Here is an 18618-nt window from a genome sequence, read left to right as displayed (position 1 = left end):
TTTGTAGTGTCAATAACATGTAGTGTCCAAAATAGAAAGTGTATTAATCCCTTCTGACAAGTTCATAGTGACGAGTAAGGAACATTTTAGATTAACTTCTTTTATAAACTATCTATGAAGATTACCATTACAAAACCTTCAAGTTCACTTTTGCCCCAAAGTGCAATATAAGTGAAGCACTGATTGTGAAACAGCCAAGCATTTACATGACATGTTCTGTAACTAGTGTGGTAGCTAGGTAATACATGTATATGTATATTTATTGTTATGCGTGAACTAATAAGGAATATTAAAGAAATCATGTAAGAAACATGGAGAAGAACAAATATTGACATGTACCACATTTCAGACAAGGCTATATGCCATTGTAGAAAGAGGATTTTTTTCTTCCATCACAATCCAAAACACAATGACCCCCTATCCACAATTTTGAAAACAGCATGACCCCCCCCCACTGCCAATTTCAAAAACAGGGTGACCCCCTCCCCCCACCCCCAGGCCGAAGGAACTGACCGACCCCTTAATCCTATTCAAGAATGGTGATGGGTCATAAGTAATGGTGTTATTTGGTATTTACGATATTCAAAACTATTATCAATGCTGACGGTATATTTTGAATATGACGATGCCTGAATAGAACTATTAGCTCACAAGTGACACCGACTGTGCTGTGTCACCGTGAACGTACACAGAACGATCGTCAGACAGTAATAATGGACGGGATCACAACAAATAATTAAATAATAAATAGCGTATTGAATATTTAGATAAAGTTTAAATATCTCTACCTGTGACAAAGTACATGTAATCTCCACAGATTAGACACACGTGACGTATCCGATACTCTGTTGTTTCCTTCTCGAGATAAAGTGGTACGCCGTCATTATGTCCTCTCTCCTCTCGGACAGCTCTGTTTGATCTCTTTCTCCAACATATTTAGAACGTATACTTTGGTTATATAACATTTACTTCCGCGTTTCCGGGTCAACATTGTGAGGACCCACCAGTCACTCGTCAAAAACACTGCACAAAACTTTGATGATGCTCTTTGACGTAACAGCAGATTTTGTATGACGCGAAGTGACGTTTGCGCAAGAGAGCACATATTTACTGAAGGGGAGCTAGGGATGCTAAAATATCGCCTACAAGAGAACGTCATACATGTTGACTAAATAAGTTATCGAGGAGCCAAAGAAGTTGTCGAGGCGAGTCAAATAAGTTGTCGAGGAGCCAAAGAAGTTGTCGAGGCAAATAAGTTATCGAGGAGCCAAATAAGTTGTCGAGACGAATCAAATAAGATGTCGAGTTGCCAAATAAGTTGTCGAGACGAATCAAATAAGATGTCGAGTTGCCAAATAAGTTGTCGAGGCGAGTCAAATAAGATGTCGAGTTGCCAAATAAGTTGTCGAGGCGAGTCAAATAAGATGTACATAATAAAGGCCCCAATGAAGCGCCATAGAGGAGCCGAATAAGTTGTTGAGGCAAATAAGTTATCGAGGAGCCAAATAAATTGTTGAGGCGAGTCAAATAAGTTATCGAGGAGCCAAATAAGTTGTTGAGACGAATCAAATAAGATGTCGAGTTGCCAAATAAGTTTTTGAGACGAATCAAATAAGATGTCGAGTTGCCAAATAAGTTGTTGAGACGAATCAAATAAGTTGTACATAATAAAGGCCCCAATGAGGCGCCATAGCCGGCCCTTGCAAACTTTAAGTGTATTTTATTTCACAATGTAACGTCGATGCATACACAAACTAATAAATACTTTACCATGAGTTTGCTCTTTTATAAAACATTCCCAGAGTAAAGGCACCAAGTAGAGGACCACCAAATGTACCAAATATAGTATTTGCCATGGTAACCAGAGAACCCATGTAGGATGCCAAATAGGTTAAACCAATTGAAATCACTCCATAGACGATCACTGAACAACAAAGTGGAAATTGTTGAAGAAACAGTTCAATAGTAAAGGAGAACACCGCTCCAGGAAATAAGGCATTTTCATGAACTGGTCTTGATGTTTTCATTTCAGGCTTTAGGTCAGGGGTCACGAGTATTCATTTTGAACCGTTGCATAAACAGTTCTGCTGATTCCTATTAGCTCATAAAGATCACAACGTGGGAGACAACTTCAACGTGATATTTCTCTGAAATCACATGTACGTGTAATGTAGGTGATGTAAAATCATGATATGACTCCAGGAACGTAGCGATGAAATCGGCCTTGAATTACGTAATTCTCGGCAACTATCTCTACCTAGGATACGTACAGAGATATGCTAAAAGTGCAATTCCTTACATGATTAAACTATGGAATGATGACAAACACACTTGTTAGAAGCATTTTAAATGGTTCAGTGGTTAGTGTCTTCGTGTGTGTCCGTTGCCGTGCCCTTTTGTTAGTTGTAACTGTGTAAAGTTATTTTGATTCTGTCTTAACATGAAATGTAAAGGTTTTAATGTTTGCTATATTTTAAATTTATCAGTTTTGTGAAGTTGTCGCAATTCAGTCTCTGACTGCTACGAACAATTTTAATAAACCATTAATTATAACCCAAAGTTCATGAAAATGCCTTTATATCTTGGAGCGAAGTTCCTGTTTAAATAATTCCAGGCAGAAACAATTACACTTTGAAATGATACGAAAACAAACTAGATGATCTAATTATATCCATGGTCTGTGTGTCAGGGCCACTATATAAATAACATAATCTCACAAAACTTATGCTGCCAGTCGAGGTTTTCTGATGTCACAAATCACCTCACTGATTATGATCAAATGAACACTCTCTGATACCTTGTTTTTATATACCCAGTCTCCTCTCAGTATTATGTATTTCATATTTCAGCAATCTTACATACAATTTAGTCCACAGCCACCATTGCAGAACGAAGTAATCGTTTTATATACTCACTTAGAATTTTGGACATGACGGTGTCCCGGGCATCATTTTCATAGACTTCCGTCCTCTTTTTGAAAGCCCTCCATCGTCTCCATGGTTTCACAATATCCTCCAACGTCACAGCTATCAAGGCATTTAAACTTGATGACATCGTACTGAGGAAGGTAATAAAATCTCATATATGATCAACAGCTTAAGCTTATGATGTTGAAGAGTTACACAAGTATGACTTTGGGAATTTGAAAGACACTATTTTTGTGCTCATTCTTCCACCATGTTTTGCTGAAGACAAAAGTAGGTAAACTGTACCTGAGTACATTACTGTGGAGTAAATAAAGATGTGGAAATGTATGAATATTTTCCATGATCCCAGCACACCCCATCTGTCTCCAGCTCTCCAATCTACTTTTCCAATGTCATCGAACTTTTTGTAGCATCATGAATATAGTGTTTATCATAGGTAAAATTACAACTGTTATCTGTTTGTTTGTTTTTATGACAAGGTCTTTTAATGTTCCAATTCCAGTAGGCAAGATAGCACGAAAGAATAAAGTATTATCAAACAATGATAGTCGGGTAATATACATGGATACTGTAGTTATACCTAAGAGTGCCAGCAAAGAGACAGGAAACGAAGAGACCTTGGATACCAGGTATAGAACCAAACTCTGCACTGATGAAATATACAAGAATCTGCAAGGATTGAGATCAGAAATGAATATTGTGGTTTGTATGGAAGTACGTACACTGTTTATATACATCAGACAGACATCAAAAGAGACCTACTTAGAAAATATACTTCGTATATGCAATACTATGTATATTCACGAACCAATAAATTAATAAACCGATTGACCGACCGACCAACCAACTGATTAATCAATCAATCAATCAATCAATCAATCAATCAATCAATCAATCAATCAATAATAATAATAATAATAATTAAATAATTAAATAATATTATATAATAATAATAATTTTTGTAATAATCGAGTTTATTTGAATATTAACCACCCTACCTGGGGTAGTTTTTTATGCCGAGTTCAAAATAAGGGGTCATTTTATTAACATCCGTTGCCATGGTAACCAAAATCACCATAATATGTAGATGATTTTTCAAAATTTGACAAAAAACATGGAAAGAAATGAAAATTAATGAAGAAGTTTTTTACATATATGACATGGGGCTATCTATTGTAACACAAATTGCCTAAAATAGGACAGCTGTTTCCATGGAAACAGAGTAGAGTAAAAAATGTTGTATTGGTTAAACATCTACATATCTGGAAAATAACATGATAAATTTAATTATAACATAGTTTATTTCATATTGACCACCCTATATTGGGTAGTTTGTTGTGCTGAGTTCAAAAATAGTTATCACTTTAGGAACATCTATTGCCATGGTAACCTAAATCACCATTTTATGCATTATTTGGCCAAATTTATGTAAAATTCAAAGAACAAAAATAAAAATTCCTTTACTTTTGGCATATATGCACTAGTTCTATCCATTGTAAGACAGATTATCTAAAATTGGAGAGTGGCTTCCATGGAAATATAAAATACACTTACATTACAAATGCCATGTTTTAGTAAAATAAATACATCTGACATACACCTACAAACGAATGGGTTTGCTAATAAAATACCAAATATTTTGTTACTCCAAGTCCAAATAAAATATGCAACGAGTCACAAACTGAGTGGTCGTAAAAGCTTAACATGTATGCCAGGAAATCTGTGCCGATTACAAGGTCTAATTACGATCCCAAATTTCGAAGGGCCGGCCGGGCCTACTACATTATAACATGTCACCAACAAGGAGGGTGCTACATGTACATACATAAACAAACTGGTGTGCTGGAATGTGAAGAAAATTACAGGCTTTCGCTAGTTTTCTGTTAAATATTACATGTAAAAGCCTGCAACCGTTAGCAATAATGACAGCATAACACAGATATACTGTGTGAAATTACGATTTAATACAAATTACTCAGCTTGAAAATGCAACCCAATCTTGACATATTCTTGTCCTTTTCAGTTGCGCTGACATTTACAAACATGTACGTTAACGAAGTCATCAGCTCTACATACCTTTTGCTATGAACAAAGTTCAACTTTCCTTTCTTGGCAGTGTAAATTATATATATATATATATATATATATATATATATATATATATATATATATATATATATATATATATATAACTCGGTGAGTATCAATCTGCTAAGACAGTGCTCTATACTATATATATATATATATACACACGTAGTACATGAACTTCAGTTGAATATATGACATTATCATGATGGATAAGCGATGTAACATTCGTTTATGTGGGTCTTTGACAGAGTAATAAGGTCCAGTTTGACACAACATTGACACTCCTGTACCAAAATATCCATCCAAAGTTGTGTTCAAGGAAACTGTTAGTTGAGTTAAGGCCAGTCACACGATGCAACTCATTGTACTGATATCGCCCTCTATCATAAAACCCCCACTATTCGTGTTAGCCTCGATTGGATGTAACGTTATTCTAGTAGATTCTGCAATGATGCAGTTCAATAAAGTTCATGTTCGCGTTCAACCTTTGCGTGTTTTTCTAACTAATATGTCCCCAACATAACATGGTGTCAGAAGTGGGATACTAGAAAACTATGGCATCGTTTCAAGTATCAGCACCAGATGGATTTGACTTTTCAAAGCCAAACGAATGGCCGAAGTGGATCCAGCGGTTTCATCGATTCTGCATCGCATCCGGTCTGTCAGCCAAAGATGGGTCGCCGCAAGTCAATACTATGTTCTACACAATGGGAGATAAAGCGGATGAAATCCTGCCGTCCTTTGAACTCACCGAAGAGCAACTCGCAGACATCACAGTCGTTAAAAGTAAGTTCGAAAACTACTTCATAGTCCGCCGAAATGTCATTTTCGAACGGGCGAAATTCAACAACCGTAAACAAGAGCCAGGCGAATCCGTTGACAGTTTCATTACGGCGCTATACGGACTGGCCGAACATTGTAAATATGGTGCCCTACGCGAAGAAATGATACGTGACAGGATTGTTGTAGGTTTACTTGATGAGAGGCTTTCTGAGAAGCTACAGTTAGATTCTACGTTGACTTTAGTAAAAGCTGTCGATCAAGCACGTCAAAGTGAAGCAGTAAAGAGTCAACAGCATACAATTCGAAGCCCTACAAGTGCCAGTAGTGACAACATGGATGCAGTGAAGTCCAATAAAGGGCGAAATTATAGAAAGAAACAACAGCCCAAAGGGAATGGGTTTCAACAAAAATCCGACAATACTTATAAGGATAGAAGTTCCACGGGAAGACAAAATAACCAACGTGGCAATAAATACAACCACAACTCTAGATGTTCATGGTGTGGAAACCAATCCAACCACAACAGAGTTAACCGTCCAGCAAAGGATGTAAGTTGTAATGCATGTAGTAAGATTGGCCATTTTGCAAAAGTTTGCAGATCAAAAAGGAACAATGACCAATCAAACCAACCAAAGCAAATGAATGTACTACAAGAGGCTGAATTTGATTCTGAATTCCTTGGTGAAATGGAAGCAACAGGAAGCAAAGCATGGATGGTAAATTTGTCTGTCAACAGTCAAAACGTACAGTTCAAAATTGACACAGGTGCAGACGTAACTGCCATATCAGAGAAGATGTTTAACGAAACATTCAAATCATCACAACTCCAGCCTGCTGACAGAATACTGTATGGCCCAGGACAAGTCAAACTGGAAACTGTTGGTAAAATAAAAGGAGTGCTACACTTAGACTCCAACCACAATGGCCGCCAGCATACAGCCAAGTCATGCCAAAATGTATATGTTGTGAAACATCTAAGTCAGGCGCTACTAGGTAGACCAGCTATAGAATCATTGCACATATTATCAAGAGCTAATCTCAACAGTGTGTCAGAGAAACAGAATAAACTGGCAAAATACAAACAGCTATTTCCAGGCCTGTTTACTGGACTAGGCAAGCTTGAGGGTACATATAAAGTTGACCTCAGAGATGATGCAAGTCCACATGCAATTACTACTCCAAGGCAAGTTCCACTTCCACTCATGTCAAAGGTTAAAGACGAACTGGTACGAATGCAAAACCTTGGGGTAATCAAACCAGTTGATCAGCCAACTGACTGGTGTGCAGGCATGGTAGTAGTGCCCAAACCAAACTCTGAACGTGTTCGTATATGTGTGGACCTGCAAAAACTCAATGAAGTGACCCACTCAAAGTAAAGGCAATTGTTGAGATGGATAAACCCACCAACATTACTGAGTTACGGAGATTCTTAGGAATGGCAAACCAACTGAGTAAATTCACTCTAGACTTAGCAGAGACAACAAAACGACTCAGAGATCTTCTGTCAAAGAAAAATGTGTGGCACTGGTCTGATGCCCAAGACCAAGCTTTTCATAGAGTGAAGTCATTACTAAGTTCTACACCAATACTCACCTTGTTTAACACTAAATCAGAGACACTACTCTCTGCAGACGCTTCATCATATGGTCTCGGTGCAGTTCTAGCACAGAAGCAGACAGATGGACATTGGAGGCCAGTGGCATATGCATCACGAGCTATGACCAGTACAGAACAGAGGTATGCACAGATATAACATGGGCATGTCAACGCTTCAATAATTACCTACTGGGTCTTCATTTCCATATTGAAACTGACCACAAACCACTTGTACCATTACTAGGAGGCAAGAGTTTAGAGGACTTACCCCTAAGAGTTCAACGCTTCCGCCTCAGACTGATGAGATACTCATATACAATCTCACATGTGCCAGGTACAAATATGGTTACAGCCGATACACTCGCGTTCTCCACTGAAGTCATCACTGCAAACTGAAGATCATAAACTCCAAGGGGAAACAACAGCCTACATAGACGCTGTTTACCAGGGATTGCCAGCGTCAGATTCACAACTGTCAATCGAATGACCAAGCTTGTCAGCTGATTAATCAATACATCAAAACTAGATGGCCCAGTTGGCCAAAACTGTCCCCTATCACAAAACCATATTGGCATGTAAGAGGAGAATTAACCACTCATAACGGTCTTCTTCTGAAAGGTAGTAGACTAGTGATTCCAAAGGAAATGCAATGGGAACTGTTACAAAGAATCCATGAAGGTCACCTTGGCATATCTAAATGTCGTGCACGAGCAAGAGTTGCGGTATGGTGGCCCGGTCTCAGCAATGAAATCAACAACTTAGTGAAAAGTTGTGAAACCTGCATTAAAAGTCAGAAGGATCGTGCCGAACCATTGATATCGACCGAATTTCCAAGACGCCCATGGCAGAAAGTTGCCACTGATTTGCTTGAATGGCATGGATCAACATACCTTGCACTCGTCGACTATTATTCACGCTATGTAGAGTTATCAAAACTCTATTCCTTGTCATCAGCAGCAGTTATAAGATCTATGAAGTCTATATTTGCATGTCACGAAGTTCCTGAAACTGTAATGTCAGACAACGGACCACAGTATGCTTCTGTGGAATTCTAGGAATTTGCATTAGACTATGATTTTACACATGTGACAAGTAGTCCACATTACCCTCAGTCGAATGGCGCAATTGAAAGAGCAGTGCAGACTGATAAGAAGTTGTTAACATCGTTGGATGATCCCAACAAGGCGTTACTTGCATATCGATCAACACCACTAGAGAATGGCTACTCACCAGCAGAGTTATTGTTCAATAGGAGGATGCACAGTACAGTACCGATTCTACCAGATAATCTGGAGCCACACATTCCAGATTCATATTCACTGCGTGAGAAGCCTTGAGAAACCGCCAGAAACGTAACTATGACAACCGCCATCGTGTAGTGGAGCACAGCAAATTATCGCCAGGAGATAAAGTGTATGTTAAAGGTGATAACGTTCCTGCAACCGTTGTTTGAGCTGCTGGTACACCTAGATCATATATTGTACAAACGCCGAAAGGAACACTTCGTCGCAACACTCGTCATCTAGCAATGCCACCAGAACGAAATGTTGATGTAAAAACTTCTACCCTGATCAATACTTGGGAAAAGAACATTCCGTCCGAAGTTATACTTAGATCACCTGTTGTTAGACCAGAGACTCTTTACAAAGGACAGGATGTGACAAAAGAAACTATGGTGAAAGGAAGTGCTATACCCATACAGACATAACACTCATGAAGCAATTCGTCGCATGCGACAAGGCTTGCAACTGCGACGGAGCGCGTACACGATGCAACTAGTTGCATGGTGAGTCGCAAGAGCTAAACTGTTGCACATGCGTAGATATATAAAAGTTACAGGTCATCGAGGTCAAGTCTTCTAGCAGCAGGAATTTGGCAAAAATGCTATGAAATTGCTAATATTTACGAATAAAATGACTGAAAACTTGTTGAGGTATCGATAGTAAAACTCTCTTCAATTTGAAGTTCGTTTATGGCGATGTTGATCTTTCCGATGTCGCTACTTGCATTCAAGTTGGAAATAAAATGATATTCAGCGGAAATCAAGAATTCATAGACATTGTATACTATTTATAAGTGGTAATTGTGGTGATAATTCGAAATTATATAAAAAATACTTGCTGAAATAGAATATTTATACTAAAAACTTGCGACGCGACGAAGTGGTTACACGGAGGAGCAACTCACGAAGCAGCTCGAGAAGCAACTTGCAACGCGTGCCAAGGAAACCGACATGTCGGTTTCCTTGTGACGCACCTTGCGACGTCGCAAGACCCTGTGACGGAGCGAGTACACAATGCTATTCGTCGCATGTTACGAATTGCATGGTGCGTTGCTAGTCGAGTTGCATCGTGTGACCGGGCCTTTATGATTGAACACAATGCTGCTGCATATAGTTGAGGATGAGTAGCCTTCCATACCTTCCATTTTTAAGGGAATATTGATAAATTATCCATGATTTCACAGTTGTGTCACCATCATTTTATTTGTGTTGTTTTAGTACGCACGTGCTGTGCAGATATACACGTAAACACCTTGTGAATGTGATACAATGTTACATAGTGTAACAATATCATCATGCCTGGAATGACCTATATCACGTGCTCTCCACATGCATGCCGTACATTTCATAATTTCAGGTACGTTTTTGCATTTGGATTAATATACTATTACATGTTATCGACTATTCATGAAAGTACAATTTGTAATAAATGAAACAATGTTCTTACAACGTTTTACAGTAGCAGAAGTTATGACACGGGTCAAGTCAACTTTATGGCATGCCAGCACAATGACATCGCATTTTCGATTGCGATCAAATCAAATCACAAACCATACGATTTTAGAAGAGATTCAAACGACTTAAAATCTCAAAATTGTATCGCAAGAAATGCGAAGATAAAAAAAATTAAGTCAAGCGATTGTAAGAATGAGAATTTGACATTTACTTCCGAATACTAATATACTATGTCAGATTTCCCATAGAAAAACAATGGCCATGTTATTTTATGACAACTGAAATTTGCTCACGTTCAACTTTTTCAAATGCACACCAATCAGTCTGAAAATTCATAAATAGAGACGAAAGGGGTTTTGTAAAAAAATCTCTTGGTTTTAGATTTGCCATTTTTTAAATGTTTTTCTTGAAAATGATGTGCTATCGCTGACTATGTTGTTAAAACTCATTAAGAAAACTATTGTAATTTATAAACCGGCACATTTTACCATGTACACCTACATAAATACAGACCTCTAACTTCGTTATTCTGTAAGTAAATTACACGTAATACATACAGACTGACCTAGCATTTGCTTTCACAAAATCAGTCTTTAATTTCATGAAAGCTGTGTGGCAAATAAAATCGAGAGTTTAGAGTTATTCCGTATATTTTAGTGTAATACCCGTCAGCAAATAATGCTATCAACAGGTCAGCGCACATGCACACCAATCTGTCTGAAAAATCGTAAGTAGAGACCAAAGGGGTTTTGTGAAAATCTGAGTCATCGCTACCGCTACCATAGCTGTCAATCAAATATTAGTGCCTAAATGCTTCGGGGAATACTGGACAATTGAGATCTTCGCTGGGCCACAGTGCTAGTGCCAATTTAGTCATAAATAAAATAATATTGTTATACTTTTATTCATACACATGGCAAGTACCGAGCTCCCAATTGTTACGACTTGAAGCTTGAATGGGAAATGTTGAACAATTAGTTGTGGGTGTAAAACGTCAACCTTTACACCTCCTACGTATACACAAAAGCCATAAGTGATATTCCTCTAAAGTCCTTCCAACATTTTTCATTTATTATATAATATTTAAACCCCTTCACTTGTAATAATAATAATAATTATAAAATAATTATAAAATAAGTATATAATAATAATAAAAATCATAATAATCAGGTTTATTAGAATATTAACCACCCACCCTGGGGTAGTTTTGTATGCTGAGTTCAAAAAAGGGGGTCATTTTATGAACATCTGTTGCCATGGTAACCAAAAACCACCATAATATGTTAACAATTTTTTCCAATATTTGACATAAAACATTGAAAAGAAAGTTAATACAGTGAAAAAATGCCCTTGTATTAGACATGTATGAGTTAGTGCTACCTGGTGTAACATAAATTGCATAAAATTGGATAGCTGTTTCCATGGAAACGTATGGTAGACGTGAAAATTATGTTTTCATTATATACACATACATCTCACAAATAACATTATAAATCTGATAAATATCTTTTTATTTGCACATTGACCCTACTACCAAGGGTAGTTTGTCATGCTGAGTTCAAAAAAGTGGTTATTTAATGAACATCGGTTGCCATGGTAACCAAAATAACCATATAACGTGAATTTTTGAAAAATTAGACATAAAACACTTTAAACATTTCAAATTTAGGAAAAAACATCATTGCTGTTTGAATGTATGGGCTGGTGATATATGTTGTAACAAGGTTTCATGATTTTTGAAATTATCTGTATCAAACCTATGCAATTCTAAAACTCTAAAATCACCAGAATAAATTGTAAATACCTAAAATACCACCAGTTCTTGACAATTCCATTTATGCAGCGTGGTTAAGTCTTTTATCACAAAATCTTCAAAGTAAGTGTACACACACATTTGAGTACAAGTTGACATGATCGTTGACTCCATACTGTATATTATTGTTTGTACTTGGATTTTATCCAACAAAATATCGTCTGCTTTTAAATTCTCCAACTCAACTGACAACATGATGTGCATATGCGTACGTACATATTTCCGGGTCCCAGTTACACATGCCAAATTCAAACGATAAGGACACAATATAGTTGGGATCGATCACAGTATCACTACATCGATAGTTACAGGAATATCAATATTGTTATCCAGAATTTCTCAGTCATGAAGATTGCTGACAAGTGCAGAATTATAAAGATGGCGACTGTTATATTTTGCGCATGCAAGTCGACTGACGTCACTAGAATGTATTACAATGTAGCTATAGTTTCACGCGAATCACGCATGTTATGTGCACTGCATTTATGTGTGTATGCAGCAGTACGAGGTGTGCCGTACGTCCACACATCATATACACAAAATGATAGGCAAAGAAAGCAACCAACTCACTCACTAGGTTATTGTTTACATGACTTTGCCGAACGACTAGGAATAATCATTAATTTACAAGTTGCTAAAATTTACACGAAGTTGACTTAAAAACAGAAAGGGGCATTGCAAATATTTTGTAATGCATGGTAGACCGGATTGTTTGTCTTGCTTTCAAGCAGACTACCGAGAGTTGATTGCTTTTATTTTGATACAATAACATGTACCACTGACGCAGTCAATATAAAAAGACACAACAATGATGTTGTGTCTACCTGGAAAATTACACACATCGCGGCGAAAACCTGTTCATTTGGACATAGCACAGACGCACAGTGCAGTGAATACCTCACGCTCCCACGTCAAAAATCAAAACAAAATAAATAAATAAATGAATGAAACAAAAAATTGCACTTTAAGACATGCCTAGCCATAGTTCTCTTCAGCATGTTCAAATTTTATTTTATTTTAGGAGACAAGAATAGTGGTAGACGATATACGGCACCATGACACACTGTTTCGGGTAGTTTTTTGAAAGATTACTTGACTTGACCTCGTTTCCTTCCCCAATACGAATTAGCACTTACGATTTTATGTGCATTTCACCTGTTTCTATTTCAATCGTGCACAATGAACCAAAAACCACAACACTCCAAAAAAATACTAGTATACACACTATACTTGCCCATCACAATAATAACCTTTACCGAGCCAGTAAGCATGTAAATATAACTGAGTTCCCTGGCCGATTTAGGAGTTCCCCGGTTGTGGCTCATGATCAAAGTGAAATCGAAAATTGTGTTTGAACTGATATAAAGAAGGCAAGTCAGCTTCATGACAATATTTTGTTTTGTTTTTGTTTTTGAACAATAATGCGTAGTCCGATTGTCTGTCTTCCTTTCAAACAGACTACGGAAAGTTGATTGCTTTTATTTTGATACATCGCATGAGTCATTGTCGAAATCAACATAAAAAGACGCAACGCTGTACTGATGTTGCAATTCAGTGTTGCCATTGTTGTGTCTACCTGGATCATGGCAAACACAGGTTCATATAGACACAACACAGTACAGTTACGTCAAAACAAAAAAAATAAATAAAAATAAGACATGCCTAGCCAAAGTTCTGTTCAGCATATTCAAATTTTATTTCATTTTACAACTAATACAAGGCAAATATAGTCGTAGACGATACACCACGCCACATGTACTTAGTAAGTCTTCAGTACGAACGGGACGGGTACGTTTTTGAAAGACAATGAAACTGCTTCGTGTCACTGTGTGGATGGTAATGAACCCAATCAAGAGAAAGTGAAATAAAGTGAATACATAGTATTCAAGGTGGCTGGTTATCAGACAAAACTAAAAAGCCCAAAGTGTAAAATAAGAAATTTATTCATAATTATCTGGAAAATATTTTATGATTACGCGGCAAAACAAGACTAGCAATGTAGCGAAAGTGTTCGTTCTCGGTGAATTTAACCCTTAACCTAGTTTCATAAGGGACCGGTCAGTTTCTCCAGCCTTGGGGGGGGGGGGGGGTGGATTCTTAAGTCGGGCCGACAAAAAGTCACTGACCCACCCTATCTGTAAAACCCAAAACAGGCTGACCCCCCCATCACTTAATTCTAAAACATGATGACCCCCCACCCCATATATGATATTCGCATGAGTGACAGGTATTTTTTGATCGTGACTCAGTGTGGACTGCTTGACTGTCTTGCATCTACTTTATAAGATCCCGGGTTAGCACTATCAGAATTATAGACTACACAGGGTAAATACATTTGAAAAGGAGTTTAATAGCATCTTGACAGTGAAAGGTAGGGGGAAAGCGTGAGAAGGGAATATGTACAGCTGTCATGGGGGGTCCTAGGGGGTCTCCCCCTAGAAGCCCAGGAGGTTTTTATCTCTGAAAAGTCAATTTTGAGACTATTCAGACACTTTTAGAAAATCATTTCCAAGCTTTACAAGACAGCACCAACATGTAAAAAGCAACTACATAAGGTTGAAATATTTTTGAAATATAGTTTGATAGGATCTTGACAGTAAGAGGTAGGGGGGAGATCTTGAGACTGGGATGTGTACACCTCATGGGGGGGGGGGGGTCCTAGGGGGGTCTCCCCTAGAAGCCCTGGAGTTTTTTTCCCTGAAAAGTCAATTTTGAGACTATTCAGACCCTTTCAGACAATAATTTCCAAGCCTTACAAGACAACACCAACATGTAAAAAACAACTACATAGGGTTGAAATACTTTTGAAATATACTTTGATAGCCTCTTGACATTAAGAGGGGAAGAGCTTGAGACTGGGATATGTCCACCTCATACGGGGGGTCTGAGGGGGTCTCCCTCTAGAAGCCCTGGCGGATTTTTACTCTTATAGCCAATATTTACGCTATTTAGACCCTTTCAAGCAATAACTTAATCCATGCTTTACAAGACAGCAAGTATCAGAAACTATTCTTTATAACTTACACTAAGGGTTGAAATATGTTCTTAAAAAAAGTTAAATGGCATCATTATATGCATGTAGTAAAGGTCAGCACATCTAATGGTAGTATCATTGGGAGGGGAGATTTGGAGATTAAGGCAATTTTAGACTATCTTGGCAAACATTTCACATCTTGAAAAGACGATATCATCTCAAATTAGAATAGGGTGAAAATATTTAAGAAAAGTTTAATACCATTATGACAGTAAAAAGGTTGTTGGTGCATCTGATTGTTGGTTGAATGCATGAGTGACCTCTGGGGGTGAGGGAGTCCTTGGGATTTTCCCCCTGGCAGATCTGGAGTTTTTACTAAGGCAATGTTTAGGTTATTCATAACTTTTGAGGTAATATTTCCAAGCTTCGAAAAGCTAACGTAAACGTAAGTTTTAAATGAGTTTCCTATATCACATAAAATGGTCATGTAACATAGTATAGGGGCATTAATATATGATATGATATGATATGATAACAGATTTATATAGCGCCTGGTATCCATTTAAAATGTTCACTGGCGCTTTACAGAGTGTCACTTAAATATGCTCTCTCAAAAAAGTAGGTCTTTAGCCTAGATTTGAAAATTTCAGTACTTGATGCTGAACGAATATGACTTGGAAGATCATTCCACAAGGTAGCAGCGGCATATGAGAAAGAACGATCACCATAGAATCTGAGTCTTGTTCGTGGAGTTTTAAGAGAAACTTTGTCACTTGAGCGGAGAGATCTGGTTGGTTTATTAAGTTCGATGAGTGTAGTGAGGTAGTCAGGTGCGGTGCCGTTCAAAGCTTTGTAGGTAAGAAGTAAAATCTTGAATTTGATTCTATATATTACAGGGAGCCAGTGGAATTTCATCAGAATCGGAGAAATGTGTTCATGTTTCTTCACTTGTGCAATTAGCCGCGCAGCAGAGTTTTGAGCTCCCTGCAATAGATTAATGCTGGATGACGGTAGTCCAAATAATAGGGCATTAGCGTAATCAAGCTTTGAGGAAAGAGTAGCGTTGACAAGTTTTAAACAGGTCTGCTGGGAAAGGTATTTACGAATGAATCCAATGCGGCGAATATCAAAATAAATGCACTTACAGAGTCGGATGATGTGTTGTTTAAATTCATGGGTGCTGTCGAACCAAAACCCAATATTGCGAGCATAATCCACTGGATGTATGGTACTGTCCCCAACGCTTAATGACTGAATGTGATTTTGGGAACGACTGAATCGAGATCTTATGTGCAGGATTTCTGTCTTGTCATCATTTAATTTTAACTTGTTGGTATTCATCCACTTCTTGATATCCAGCAGGCAGTCCTCGATCTTGGACGTAGCGATGGCTGTCTCTCTTCTTGTAAATGCCAGGTAGAGTTCATTATCATCTGCATATTGATGAAAATTTAACTGATGATGTCGAATAAGTTGTCCAAGGGGTGCTATATAGAGAGTGAACAGTAGAGGCCCAAGTACAGAACCTTGGGGTACACCGAATCGGAGTGGACATGGAGATGATTGATGACCTTCGATGACAACTGATTGGAATCTGCCAGATAGATATGAAGAAAACCAGTGTAGAACGGTGCCTTGAATTCCAAGTTCAGTCAAACGTGTGATGAGAATATTATGATCAATGGTGTCGAAAGCGGCAGATAAGTCCAATAAGACCAAGATGACATCATTTCCAGAATCCAGTGATAAAGTGATATCATTGTGAACTTTGACAAGTGCTGTTTCAGTACTGTGGAATTTCTTGTATGCAGATTGGAGTGGTTCTAAGAGAGAATTGGCGTTGAGAAAGTTGGTAACCTGTTTTGCAACTACCTTTTCAATGACTTTAGAGAGAAAAGGTAGATTTGAAACCGGTCTATAGTTTTTCAGCACTTCATGGTCCAGAGATGGTTTCTTGAGAGGAGGTGTAACAACTGCAAATTTGAGTAACTCTGGGACAGTCCCGGTTTGTAGCGAAGCATTAACTATATTTGTGATTTCTGGTAGCAGTGAGTCGATGACACTTTTGAGAAGGATGGTTGGTATAGGATCGAGACTGCATGATTTTGATGGTGATGACATGATAATTTCCTTTAATTTTTCCGTTGTCGTGGGTTCAAAGGTTGACAGTGTCACAGGTGACATTGCCGCAACTTGAGGCACAGTTGAATTAGTTGACAATCCACAGGAATCTAGGTTTGTGCGAATATGAGTTATTTTTTCAATGAAGAAATGACTGAACCTTTCGGCGAGAGCAGTTGGAGTCGAGGATGTGGGAAGCCGAGGTTTTTCCTTTGTCAGACTTGATATGATCATGAAAAGGGCTTTCTGATTGTGACTGTTATATTCAATGAGCTCAGTATAATAAGCACGTTTTGCTTGACGGATTAGTGAATTCACTTTCTTGCACTGATCACGGAATAACTGTTTGTTGATTTCTAGATTTTCTTTTCGCCATTTTTTTTCTAGCGAACGGCGTTGCTTTTTTTCACATAGTATATCAGCGCTGTACCACTTGGAGTCAGGACGTTGTGTGAAGAGTCGCTTCTTTACAGGCGCGTGTTTGTTCAAAAGGTTGATTAAGTTGGAATTGTATAGAGAAACAGCTGTGTGTACATCATCTGTAGTAGAATGGCACAGATTTGATAAAGCAAGATCAGCTTTGAACTTGTCAATTTCAATGTCTTTAATGTGACGAAATGTTTTCTCGGTTTGAAGAAACGGTGGTTTTGGCAGCAAAAGCTTTATGTGTACTGGAAAATGGTCCGAGAGATACAGTTTACCAATCAACGTGGAGTGGATAATGGAGGCAGCGTTTGTGAAAACTAAATCTAACATGTGTCCACGGATATGGGTTGATTCACGTACAAGTTGTGAATATGTATAAAGTCACCAGTAGAACAATTTAGATTAACTTCATTTATAACTATCTATGAAAATTGCCATTACGAAACCTTCAAGTTCACTTTTGCCCTAAACTGCAATATAAGTGAAGCATTGATTGTGAAACAGCCAAGCATTTACATGGCATGTTCTGTAACTAGTGTGGTAGCTAGGTAATACATGTATATGTATATGTATAGTTATGTTTGAACTAATAAGTAATATTAAAGAATTCATGTAAGAAACAGGGACAAGAACAAATATTGACATTTACCACATTTCAGACAAGGCTATATGCCATTGTAGAAAGGATTTTTTCTTCCATCACAATTTAAAACACAATGACCCCCCCCCCCCCCTATCCACAATTTTGAAAACAGCATGACCCCCCTACTGCCAATTTCAAAAACAGGGTGACCCCCTACCAATCCACCGCCCCCCCCCAGGCCGAAGAAACTGACCGGTCCCTAAAGACGTGGAAGGAAACGAGGTTAGTGTGACATATCATGCATGATCAACAACGTTTGCATGGGAATACAACTAAATGTTGTCTAAACTTCAGTGGAAGAGAAATTATGTTGATCAGACAACGACTATTTTCATTTTCTTAAAACATCTTGAAGAGAAGAAGCAAAATGTGACACTGACAGACAGGCTAGTCCGTCCGGTACCATACACATGAGGCACTAACATACCACCATGTGCATCTGGTTGACTGGGATTGATTGTTATCACGTAATATTTAGCGCTAACTTTATGCTGTTGCTTCCAAATATTA

At 38.0% G+C, this 18618-nt stretch overlaps 1 protein-coding gene across 1 annotated transcript in view; it reads right to left on the bottom strand.

Moving 5' to 3' along the window:
* The window catches only part of LOC144453394 (sodium-dependent multivitamin transporter-like), a 123712-nt gene that overhangs the window by 18167 nt on the left and 86927 nt on the right, over positions 1-18618 (bottom strand). The window contains exons 10-12 of the mRNA XM_078144677.1: positions 3508-3596; positions 2916-3058; positions 1771-1924 (exon numbers count right to left, since the gene is read on the bottom strand). Coding sequence (XP_078000803.1) covers positions 1771-1924; positions 2916-3058; positions 3508-3596 — 386 coding nt within the window. The remainder of the gene's footprint in view (positions 1-1770; positions 1925-2915; positions 3059-3507; positions 3597-18618) is intronic.

This window comes from Glandiceps talaboti, chromosome 2 (assembly GCF_964340395.1).
Source record: "Glandiceps talaboti chromosome 2, keGlaTala1.1, whole genome shotgun sequence".
Classification (NCBI taxonomy): domain Eukaryota; kingdom Metazoa; phylum Hemichordata; class Enteropneusta; family Spengelidae; genus Glandiceps; species Glandiceps talaboti.
Note: the sequence above shows the minus strand (reverse complement) of the source record. Positions and strands in the feature narration are given on the sequence as shown.